Here is a 12,948-nt window from a genome sequence, read left to right as displayed (position 1 = left end):
GCATTCCAGCCTCAGAAGGGGACATTCTGGCCTCGATAGGGGGCATTCTTAGCCTCGAAAGGGGCATTCTTAGCCTCGAGGGGGAGAGTTATAGCCTCGAAGGGGGCATTCTAGCCTCGATAGGGGGAATTCTTAGCCTCGAGGGGGCATTCTAGCCTCGAAGGGGCATTCTAGCCGCAAGGGGGCATTCTAGCCTCGTGGGGGCAAGACTTAAGTCTAAAAGGTAGCATTTTAGGGGGGACGAGGGCAGGGAAAATCAGCTACCCTTCCTACAAATGGTACGCTTGTTCTGCTGACGTCGTGCCAGGTGACAGAGCGTCCTAGCAAGAAGGACGGCTTCTGCTTCAAGCTCTACCATCCTCTGGAGCAGAGCATTTGGCGCCAAGGGGGCCCCATAACGAGACTATAGGTACGTAATAGTTAGGGGGCATTTTGGATCTGAATAGGGGGCATTTTGACCCCGACAGGGGTATTCTGACTTCGACGGGGGCATTTTAGCCACGAGAGGAGCATTCTAGTCTCAATAGGGGGCATTCTAGCCTCGAGGGGAGCGTTCTAGACTCGATGGGGGCATTCTAGCCTCGTGGGGGCAAGACTTAAGAGTCTAAAAGGTAGCATTTTAGGGGGGACGAGGGGAGGGGAAATCAGCCACCCTTCCTACAAATGGTACGCTTGTTCTGCTGACGTCGTGCCAGGTGATAGAGCGTCCTAGCAAGAAGGACGGCTTCTGCTTCAAGCTCTACCACCCTCTGGAACAGAGCATCTGGGCGCCAAGGGGGCCCCATAACGAGACTATAGGTACGTGGCAGACAGGGGGGCCATTATGGCTTCGAGAGGGGGAAATTTTTGCCTCGGAGGGGGCATTATAGTTGCGAGGGGCATTCTAGCCTCGAGGGGCCATTCTGGCGTCGATGGGGACATTCTAGCATCGATAGGGGGCATTCTTAGCCTCGAGGGGGGGCATTCTAGCCTCGATAGGGGGCATTCTAGCTTCGAAAAGGGGAATTCTTAGATTCGAAAGGGGCATTCTTAGCCTCGAGGGGGAGCATTCTAGCTTCGAAAAGGGGAATTCTTAGATTCGAGGGTGCATTCTAGCCTCGAAGGGGCATTCTAGCCTCGATGGGGGCATTCCAGCCTCAGAAGGGGACATTCTGGCCTCGATAGGGGGCATTCTTAGCCTCGAAAGGGGCATTCTTAGCCTCGAGGGGGAGAGTTATAGCCTCGAAGGGGGCATTCTAGCCTCGATAGGGGGAATTCTTAGCCTCGAGGGGGCATTCTAGCCTCGAAGGGGCATTCTAGCCGCAAGGGGGCATTCTAGCCTCGTGGGGGCAAGACTTAAGTCTAAAAGGTAGCATTTTAGGGGGGACGAGGGCAGGGAAAATCAGCCACCCTTCCTACAAATGGTACGCTTGTTCTGCTGACGTCGTGCCAGGTGATAGAGCGTCCTAGCAAGAAGGACGGCTTCTGCTTCAAGCTCTACCACCCTCTGGAACAGAGCATCTGGGCGCCAAGGGGGCCCCATAACGAGACTATAGGTACGTGGCAGACAGGGGGGCCATTATGGCTTCGAGAGGGGGAAATTTTTGCCTCGGAAGGGGGCATTATAGCTGCGAGGGGCATTCTAGCCTCGGAGGGGGCATTCTAGCCTCGAGGGGGGCATTGTAGCCTCGAGGGGGGCATTCCAAGCCTCGAGAAGATATTATAGCCTCGATGGTGGGCATTCTAGCCTCGAGGGGGCAAGATTGAAGAATCTAAAAGGTAGAGGCGTAGCATTTTAGGAGGGACGGGGCAGGGGAAATCAGCTACCCTTCCTACAAATGGTACGCTTGTTCTGCTGACGTCGTGCCAGGTGATAGAGCGTCCCAGCAAGAAGGACGGCTTCTGCTTCAAGCTCTACCACCCTCTGGAGCAGAGCATCTGGGCGCCAAGGGGGCCCCATAACGAGACTATAGGTAAGTGGCAGACAGGGGGCCATTATGGCTTCGAGAGGGGGATATTTTTGCCTCGATGGGGTCATTCTAGCCTCGATGGGGGCATTCTAGTCTCAATAGGGGGCATTCTTAGAAATCTAGCTTCAAAAAGGAGAATTCTTAGATTCGAGGGTGCATTCTAGCCTCGAAGGGGCATTCTAGCCTCGATGGGGGCATTCTAGCCTCGAGGGGAGCGTTCTAGACTCGATGGGGGCATTCTAGCCTCATGGGGGCAGGACTTAAGAGTCTAAAAGCAGTTTAGGGGGGACGAGGGCAGGGGAAATCAGCTACCCTTCCTACAAATGGCACGCTTGTTCTGCTGACGTCGTGCCAGGTGATAGAGCGTCCCGGCAAGAAGGACGGCTTCTGCTTCAAGCTCTACCACCCTCTGGAGCAGAGCATCTGGGCGCCAAGGGGGCCCCATAACGAGACTATAGGTACGTGATAGTTAGGGGGCATTTTGGACCCGATGGGGGCATTCTAGCCTCAGATGGGGGCTTTATAGCCTCGAGGGGCCATTCTGGCCTCGATAGTGGGCATTCTTAGCCTCGAGGGGGGGCATTCTAGCCTCGATAGGGAGCATTCTAGCTTCGAAAAGGGGAATTCTTAGATTCGAGAGTGCATTCTAGCCTCGATAGGGAGCATTCTAGCTTCGAAAAGGGGAATTCTTAGATTCGAGAGTGCATTCTAGCCTCGAAGAGGCATTCTAGCCTCGATAGGGGCATTCTTAGCCTCGATAAGGGGAATTCTTAGCCTCGAGGGGGACTTTCTAGCCTCGTTAAGGGGAATTCTTAGCCTCGAGGGGGACTTTCTAGCCTCGATAAGGGGAATTCTTAGCCTCGAGGGGGTAAAGTCTCGAGAGGGGCTTTCCAGCCTCGAGAGGGGCAGTCTGACCACAACCACACCACAGGGGGGCAATCTAATCCAGGTAAGGGGGCTGTTTGACCCCGAAGGGAGGGGGCAGTCTCATCCGGGAAAGGGGGCAGTTTTGTCCAGGGGGGCGTGTCAGATTTCTTGGGCAGGACTTAAAAGTACGTAATGGTGTGCTTTTGGGGGGCCAGGGGAACGCTTGTTCTGCTGACGTCGTGCCAAGTGATTATGTTCAGCAGAAAAAAAATTGGATTCTAATGGTGAAAGAATTCAAATCTTTCCTCTTTATTATGTTAGTATGGATAAATAACTAACCTTTTGTTCCCACAGGAGCAGTGGTGCAGCCGCTTCCGACCGCGCACCTGATCTTCCGCGCGCCGTCGCAGGCCGCCGGCCACTGCTGGCTCGACGGGCTCGAGCTCGCCTTAAGATGCAGCAATGCTATGCTCAGGTACGTTATACAGGAGCTTCTCCGCTTCATCTCCGCTTCTCCGCTTAATCTCCGCTTCCCCTCTCAGCGTCCCGCTCCCCTCCTAAGGTTGCACGTCTCCTCTTCCTCTCTCTGCTTCCTATCCGTTTCCTCTCGCTTCTCCGCTTCCCTTCCCCTCTCAGCTACTCAGCTACTCCCCCCCCCTAAGGTTCCGCTTCTCCGCTACCCTTCTCCGTTTCGCTTCCTCTCTCCAGATCTTAGATTAAACCGCTTTTACACTTTTAAGTTTAACGCCCGTATTCACAAACGATGCGTGCTTGAGTGAAGCAGCAAATCGAAAGCACAGCGTTGAATAGAGCTCTGTGATTGGTTCGTGTCACCTTGTGCGTCCACGCGCACTGTGAGACCTCATGGTAATGTTTGTGAATACGGGCGTGACAATAGTGGCTGACTGAGTTTCTTGCGCTGCTTCTTCTCAGCATTGGCCCATTTATTGGCTTATGTGTCAACTCGCCAATCTAAAAACTCGTCCATTGGCGAGTTTACCACTTATAATTCCTTTGATGGTTATCTCGCCATAAGTTTTAGATATTTTTGGCGAGATAACCATGCCTGAAATTGACAATGGTAATTTCGACTAACATATACATATAGATGACCTACACTGCAGTGGTAGGGTTAATACTGGGACGTGTAAAAGTGCTTTTTAAAAGCCTACTTGCAAAAATAAATGAGTTTTATGGGTTTTTTTATGAGTTTTATGATGATAATCAGATGTTCCCGGTCGCGGCCCGAGCAGGAGGTCGCGTCGGAGGCGCCGGCGACTCAGACCAACATATCGCACGAGGAACTCGAGAGGCACTTCACGGAGCACGGTAAGTCATTCTTTGACAGTATTGACAGCTCAGTCAATTTAATAGGCTCAGTCTGCGTCAAATACACGCGCGAGAAAAAGTATGGAAGCGCCCATTTTTTTTTCGAGCGATCGTAAACTAAATGGCTAATAGAAGATAAAAAAAGATACGTGCATAGTCATTTAGTTCTTAAGATTGCTCTGAACCGAACACAAAGGGGTGAAAGTTATTAACGTTAATATAAATTTTACAATAAGTCACACAAGGCATAACATACATGATGTAGGGCAGTAAGCTACGGTCAAATAGGTACAGCTGCGTCAAATACTTGATGACTCTCTAAGGCTGAGTTGCACCATCGTACTTTAACTTTGAATGACGTCAAAAATCTGTCAAACTCCATACAAAAAGAACCGGTTATTGTTACGGTTAAATAAGGTTCTGCAACTCAGCCTAAGTGACCAAAAAGTTGACAACAACGTTTTTCCATACTTTACAGTGTGTGTAAAAATTACATTTAATTACTACTATGTAGTTGTTTTGTTATAAAACCTAATTTGATTACAGTTTTTGTACTTTAACTAAGATTTATTTTTCATGTAACTAATATTTAAACCTAATTTAAGTTGAAGTTTAGCATAACAGGTCACAACAAGGTAAACTAACAAATCTATTGCACCTCCAACCTGCACTATTGCACTTATAATCGCTACGAAACTATGCTAAATGTCAAAAACAGTGCTAAAATCTATATCTTCGTGTAGTTCCCCCACTCCTCTCATGTCAGTGTCAGATTACTCCCCCAAAAGGCCGAATTCCGCTGAAAGAAAGGTGACATACCAAGTGTCAAAGAAACCAAAACCGAGAAAAATATCAAAATGGGCTCAATTTGTGGAGTCTATTGAAATAATGTCAAAAGAGCATGACGTTTCGACTGAATCGCCAACTCCAGACAACGAAAAAAAAGAAGGATTTCTAGATTTTCTATGGAAGAAGGAAACTTTTGACAGACACAGTCCTGGAACGTCATCTGTAAGAGACGAAGTTAAAGCGACTAAAGGTTTGCGATTGACGAAAAGTCTCGCCTCCAGTCCCTTGAAAGTCGAAGCTAAAAAGTCGCCGATTCTCAGATGTTTTGACATCCCAAAGCTGCCAGATAGGAAAATAAAGGACAAAGCAATCTCCCCAACGGGGTTGCTAGAAGACAATTTGGTTAGATTCATGGCAACACTGCCCAAAAGGCGGAGTTCAACGCCGTGTACTTTGAAAACGTTGACTCAAAAACGTATAAGCGAGTTGAGAGAAAGCGGCGCGAAAACTGACTCAGAGAATGATGAAGTGTTCTTGAAGGATTTGAAGGATATAAAGAATTTGCCCAGGCGTAGACGTTTCAATGAAGATGTCGTTCTGTGTGATACACCAGAAAATATAATTATTACCAAAACAGCGCCATCTACTGAGACGTTTCGGAAGTATAGCTCCTCGTCCAGTCTCGATGAGGGTCTAGAAGTTAGAAGGTGAGTCATCAGGTCATTTAGTCTCCACTGCTGGAGCACGACCCTCTAATTTACCAGAGGCAAATGGAGGATTTGTCCTACACTCCCCACGCTGTGGCCAGACGACTTGGGGAGGCCTGATGTTCGCATATTTGTCCCTTAGTCGCCTCTTATGACACCCGTGGAAAAAGTGGGTGTGGTTATTCTACTCTGCCGGAACCACACGGCTAATCCTGATATCGCACCCTTAATAATATAGGGGCACAACTCAAAATTTTTGGTTTTTTACTTTTTGTACTAGAGAGGCATATTTTCGTCAGTTCTACAAGATGGCTTTCACAGAAATCGAAAACAATGATCAGATAAAAGAGTTCTACATTTTGTGCCCCTTCCATACTTTCATCTATCTTCCCGCTAGAAGGGCTGAATCAGAGACATGCCGATATTTGTCGAATCCGGCCCCCGCGACTGTGGTCCAATTTGGAGTTGTGCCTTTGTGTGACAAACTTTTAAGTAAGTGTTAGTGAGCTAAGTCTAATTAATTCCATATATTTCTAATAATATGTTACATTTTCATTTTTATTACATTGATAAAGTCCCGTNTGCCATATAAAACAATTCAGCCTAAGGATTAGATGGGCACAAGTACAAGTAATACCCAAAATCACAACAACAGAAATAGTAAAATAAAGGCCTAACTTTGAAATATTTTTTTATACAATTTTTTTACGTACTCATAATCAATATTTTCAAAAATGTCTTATGTCAAATTATATAACAGATACCAGTGATGAAGTATGCTTAATTTGAAAGTTGTAGCTGATAAAATAAATATTTTAGAGCCAATTATGTAAAAAACCGCGATCCGCCGATTGGTTTTTTGGCTTTTCCCAAAAAACTGAATTTTGGAGTTGTGCCCATTCATTATTAAGGGTGCGATATGCTACTTTGTGCTTTAAAAATAGAGTCAAAATTCGTGTACCATCTTGCAGAATGCCGTTCTTGTTACCGATCTTTTACTATAGTTATTCTTATATAGTCTGGTATGTGAGCACGTAGAATTTTGTCCAATGACCCCAAGCTACCCATCCTTATCGCTTGCGCGTAATTATGTTGCTGTCGCGCTCGCACACTCACTGCGGGCGCCCGTCGCACAGTTGCGAAAGCATTATAATTACGCGCGAGCGATAAGGATGGCTAGCTTGGGGTCATTGGACAAAATTCTACGTGCTCACAGACCGGGCTTTAGTAATAGTCTAAACTCTCATAAAATTGAACCATCTAGAACGTCGCAGAATGGCTCGGCTGCTGGTGTAGACATTTTAATTGGTTCTTATGCATATAGTAATACGGTCTAAATTTCTAGAATGCCGCAGTTCCGTTCCGCCACTGCATCCCATACTCCAGAGAAGTTCTCTCTCATAGACTTCCATAAGCTACCATCAGTAAGTCTTGATGCTTTGAGGAATCAACGAAGAGATGACAGATTCACATCCCAGAATGTCTATGTGGCTGGGAAGATCGTTAGGAGCGGTGCGATTTTCGACCTTATTTTGTAGTCGCTAGAGTGTGGATTTGATTGATGAGATTGCTGTGACGTTTTGGTTTTTGAGAGTGGGAATTTGAAGCTTATGGTGTAGTCGCTAGAGTTTGGATTTGGTTGATGAACTAGCAGATGCTAGATGTTCTCTTGCTAGACTGTTGTAAATTGTGGTCGGAGTTTGAACTTTATTATGTACTTAATAGAGTTTACAAACTTTCCCCCGGGACAAACTTGACCTCCACTGGTTGGGTTTTTATTGGCGGTCAAGCTGTAGATCCTGGCACCACAGGAGTTGCAGCGGTGGGAACGAGAGGTGGGAATAGTCCCGTTTTAGAGCTTTGATTCGGATGGTTTTAGTGTAGTACATGAACTACCTTCAGCAAATGTTATAACGTTTTTCTTATTGAAGTTAGGTGGGATTTTAAAGCTTCGGAATTTTTAGTGAATTATTGAGAAAAAATAAACAGGGCAAGCTAAATAAAACCGTTTAAAATCGTATCATTTTTAAAACCCGAAGGGCGGTATAAGGTAGATAAACATTTAAATTGACTGATGGCACCTTTATGTACTTGCAATAAGTACGTATTTGCAACAACAACGTATATCCTATGCTGGTATAGTCTGGTCTGCGAGCACGTAGAATTTTGTCCAATGACCCCAAGTATCCTTATCGATCGCGCGTAATTATGTTGAAGTCACGCTCGCACACTCACTGCGGGCGCCCGTTGCAACGCGCAAGCGATAAGGATGGGTAGCTTGGGGTCATTGGACAAAATTCTACGTGCTTACAGACCGGGCTTTAGACAGTACAATCAGCGTCAAATAGTTCGTGACACCCAAAGTGGCCAATAAGTTTCGCAACACGTCTTAATTATTTGGAATAAGGTTGTCAACTTTTTGGCCACTTTGTTTGACGTTGACTTGTACTATATCTTATATCTTGTAACACCGTTCACAAACATCTTAAAATAAACAGAATGTTCTATGTGCTCGGCGTTGCGTGCTAATGTGACCTTTAAGTTGGGTACACAAGGTTGTTTGTCCTGTAACTTTGTTTTACATTGTAAATGAGCTGTAGAGTGAGTTAAGGGTAGTCTACATAAGATCATTAATTAAATTATTATATTTCGCGCCCTACTCGGACAAAAATTGGCACTTTAAACTTTAACATTTCGCAAACGGATCCCTAAAGCGAAAAATGGTCTTAGAAACCCCTAAGCCATTTTAAAAGAGCATACCTACCCCACACGGTGGGGTAGAAGATGAAAGAAAAAATCATCCCCACTTTATATGTAGGGGTTACCCTAAAAAAATTTTTTTTTCAAAATTTTATTCTACATTTTTGTCGGTGTGATTAATGTGTTTACCTCCACAAAATTGCAACTCCCTAATGCCAATAGTTTCCGAGCAAAACCTCGGACAGACAGACAGACATTCGAAACTATAAAGGTTCCTTGTCAGGACTACGGAACCCTAAAAATGACAAGCTGTAGAATGATAAATTCATAATTTTAAGAATTTTACACACAAGGGACGTACATAGATGTTAAAAACCGTGATTTTGTAAATAAATACTGTGACGCTCTGTAATTATATTACTGTAATGATATTATTATAATATCAATAACTTAGCCCCAAATTAAACAGAGTATATTATGTACAGTTACACAAGCACATTAAACTGCATGTTTATTGCAAAGTCGCCTCTATTAAGACAGACATAAGATACCACAGTGCTTATCCTGAGTTAAAAACTTACTACACTACTTAAATAATATACTTATATGTATCCGTCCAAAAAGCAGTAAGGCAGCAAGGTTCTGGAGTGGAGGCCACGTACCAGAAAGCGCAGTGTAAGACGTCCACCCACAAGGTGGACCAATGACCTCATAAAGGTAGCAGGAAGGCGCTGGATGCAGGCCGCCACCAACCGGCCATTGTGGAAATCATTGGGGGAGGCCTATGTTTAGCAGTTGACGTCCTGTGGCTGAAATTATGATGATGATGACGTCCAAAAAGCATAACTGTGTTGATATGCGCACTATTTGCCCCCATGATGATTATTGCCTAAAGTAATCCGCAAACCATCAGGTCTAAAATAATCGGTATTATCACCTCATTATAGCATTAATATTAATTTTAATGAAAAGCAGCAACGTTTATCAAAATTGATTAGATAATGTCAGCGCTTGAGCCAAATTATGCGGACAATTTGTAAACAAACATTGGGCGTATTATAGGTTGGTACTCACTGATAGGTGTTAGTTGGACCGACGATCTGGTAAAGGTCGCGGGAAGAGTCTGGATGCGGGCAGCGCAGGACCGTTCATTGTGGAAAACCTTGGGGGAGGCCTTTGTCCAGCAGTGGACGTCATTTGGCTGAAACGACTACGACGACGACGACTTTTTTTTTTAATCATTTACTACATTTTGCTCGTAAATTAGCCTTAGCCGCCCTTTTTTTTTAAATATTCAAGTGATGTGTTTGCAAAAAAAAATCTAAAATGAGTTTTGTGCTGAGATTAGATTTAGACGGAATAAAGAAAAAGAAATAACTTTACTTGTCATAAAAGAATACACAATAAAATACAATATAGTTTATCAATCATTAAAAATAATAATCTAATCAGTAAATTAATCACAATCACATTGAAATTTAAATTACATTAAAATTGTAGTTATCATTGAAATAAATGTCAAATACGACATAATGTACCGACAAAAAATACTGTTGCGAATAAATCACACCTTTTTAGTATTCGCCAATAGCCTTGAATGCTTAATTAACAAAACAAGCATCTAACATTAACACTTGTCTAATTGTTTATTTACTTAAACACTAAACATTTGTGCAAACAAAAATAAATCTAAGGCCGTTCATATGTACCCAGCCTAACAACACTGACACATTCATTCAATAATCGACTCAAATGTCATTATTCTTGAGTGCGTTTTTGAACAGCATTGATTTAGTCACTGACTAATTCAAGCAATTATAAACGTAAGTGCAAACCGTTAGAACACATTTTTCTATTGTTAGCTTATCTTGCTTGATACATTTGGAAATATGTTTTTAAGTCAGTTGCGTACGGAACGCCATGACTGGCGGTAGATTGTATGGGAAAATGTTGATAAGATAGTATAGTGACTGTGTATGTAACAGTGTATTTGTTTTTTGTGATAGTGTTATTTGACGTGTGATTTGTGAGATACTGGTGATTTTTTAGTTTAACAAAAAGTTTAAATCGTGTTTAATAAATTTTTGAATAGTGACTGAGTTTCTTGCGCTTCTCTCAGCACTGGCCCGTTTATTGTCCCGAACAGTGGTAGGGTTAATACTGGGACGTGTAAAAGGGATTTTTAAAAGCATACTTGTTAATAAAATGAGTTTTGAGTGACAAAGTGACAGTGTTTCTGCCACTTCTCAGTATCAGCCGATATTTTGTCCCTAGGTGGCAGGGCAAGCTCTGTGCAGATTCTGCCATACAGAAGAAGAAACGGCCATGCATGTTCTATGCTCATGCTTCCCGCGTATGAGCAAAAGAAGTATCCATCTCGGGCGACACATCATGCACCCGGATGAGATAGCAGATATCACGCTCCAAAGAATCTGGAAATTTATAGACTCAACGGGACTAAGCAGTGAACTCTAAAGACAAGGGCTGCCACAATAGATCAAACCTGGTCGAGTTGGCGCAAGTAAAGGCCCAAAAACCAATAATAATAAATAATAGGGCAAGCTATAGGACGTGTATAAGCCCTCAAAAGGGCCTACTAATAAAGAATTGGAATAGGAAAGAATACTGGTGATTTTCTGGGAATTCTAAGAAATAAATACATGATGGAAGGCGTCGCATTATGTTATACAATGTATACTGACATTATGAAGTTATTTTGCTACAAAATATTGTACATGTCGTGTTGTAGGACTACAAAACAACGCTGTAACGGGACTATTCCCACCTCTCGTTACCACCACTGCAACTCCTGTGTAGCCAGGATCTACAGCTTGACCGCCGTAAAAACCCAACCAGTGAAGGTCAAGTTTGTCCCGGGGGAAAGTTAAACTGTCATTAGACCCGTAACAACGCTGTAACCTCGATGAAATCTGTCATAAACAGGGCCGTCTTTAACCTACTGGGGGCCCAAGTAAGGGAAAATGCAAAAATATAGAACTACTAGCTGTGCCCGCGACTTCGTACGCGTGAAAATAGTTTGAATAGTAATATTTCCCGTGCAACATTTTTCTGTAGGCTGTAGGGTGATGCCTAAAGATTAGATGTAAATATCTAGCATTCGATTTTAATGTTCTACATCGTATAAACATACACTCATAATTCTTTCACAATGTTTATCGTAGTAGAACGTATTTACGATACAATATTGTGGAAAAACTGTACGCACGGGTTAATTTATTAGCTACTAGCTGACCCGGCGAACTTTGTTCCGCCTTAATGGCAATAAATAAGCAGACTTTTTTTTTCGAACGGGATAAAAAGTATCCTATGTCCTTCTCCTGGCTCTAAACTACCTCCCTGACAATTTTCAGCTAAATCGGTTCAGCCGTTCTTGAGTTATAAGTGGAGTAACTAACACGACTTTCTTTTATATATATAGATGTGCAGTTTAAAATATGTTGTATACAGTCAGCATCAAATAGTGACGCTCAAATTGGCCAAAAAGCTGACAACACAACCTTATTCCAATCGTAACAAAGACGTGTTGCGAACTTTTTGGCTGCTTTATGTGTCACGTACTATTTGACACAGACTGTACTAGTTTAAAAGGTCGTATTTTAGGCCTAAGGTTCCCAAACATTTTTTGATATTCCCCATTTTTAAATTTTTTTAAACAAGTAAATCGATCCAAAACAAAAGACACACTGGCCAGACGGGTTAGGGAGGCCTGATGTTTGCATACCTCCTATGTTCGTCAGAAATAATGTGGGATTCTAATAGTGAAAGAATTTTTCAAATCGGTCTAGTACCGTTATCCGCTTTTCACTAGTCGAACCTTAACTTCGAACTCCTCCTATGTTCTTCTGATTAATTTCGTTGCGGGTCCAATAACAGTTTGACTTTCCCCCGGGACAAACTTGACCTTCACTGGTTGGGTTATTGGCGGTCAAGCTGTAGATCCTGGCTACACAGGAGTTGCAGCGGTGGGAACGAGAGGTGGGAATAGTCCCGTGTAGGTCCAGTAGTTTCGGAGCCTGTTCAATACAAACAAACAATCAAAATCTTTCCTCTTTATAATATTAGTGTAGAGAAACATTAACCATCTTACTTACTCTTAAACTAAAGGAAAAAGTCCAATGAAACTTATGCAAAAGTTTCGTAATTGAAACGCTTGCATAATATTTTTTTCCTTACGGAAGCAGTAAACAAGGATGCCATAACGATTGTTATTTTTCCTCAAACTTACTGTAGACTAGCTGTGCCCGCGACTGTGCACGCGTGAAAATAGTTTGAATAATATTTCCCGTTTTTGCAACATCATCATCATCACATCAGCCATAGAACGTCCACTGCTGAACATAGGCCTCCCCCAATGATTTCCATAATGATCGGTTGGTAGCAGCCTGCATCCAGCGCCTTCCTGCTGCCTTTATGAGGTCGTCGGTCCACCTTATGGGTGGCCGTCCTACGCTGCGCTTTTCCCGAGCCTTGCTGCCCCATCGGCCGTCAGTTCTGCGTACTATGTGCCCTGCCCATTGCCACTTCAGCTTGTTAATCCGTCGGGCTATGTCAACGACTTTAGTTCGTTTACGAATCTCCTCATTTCT

At 43.6% G+C, this 12,948-nt stretch overlaps 1 protein-coding gene across 1 annotated transcript in view; it reads left to right on the top strand.

The window, feature by feature from the left end:
- Orp8 (Oxysterol-binding protein-related protein 8) overlaps window positions 1–12,948 on the top strand; it is a 69,241-nt gene that overhangs the window by 20,292 nt on the left and 36,001 nt on the right. The window contains exons 8-9 of the mRNA XM_028305168.1: window positions 3,171–3,291; window positions 4,045–4,145. Coding sequence (XP_028160969.1) covers window positions 3,171–3,291; window positions 4,045–4,145 — 222 coding nt within the window. The remainder of the gene's footprint in view (window positions 1–3,170; window positions 3,292–4,044; window positions 4,146–12,948) is intronic.

Source organism: Ostrinia furnacalis, unplaced genomic scaffold (genome assembly GCF_004193835.3).
Source record: "Ostrinia furnacalis isolate ACB-3 unplaced genomic scaffold, ASM419383v2 OfSCF1638, whole genome shotgun sequence".
NCBI lineage: Eukaryota > Metazoa > Arthropoda > Insecta > Lepidoptera > Crambidae > Ostrinia > Ostrinia furnacalis.
Note: the sequence above shows the minus strand (reverse complement) of the source record. Positions and strands in the feature narration are given on the sequence as shown.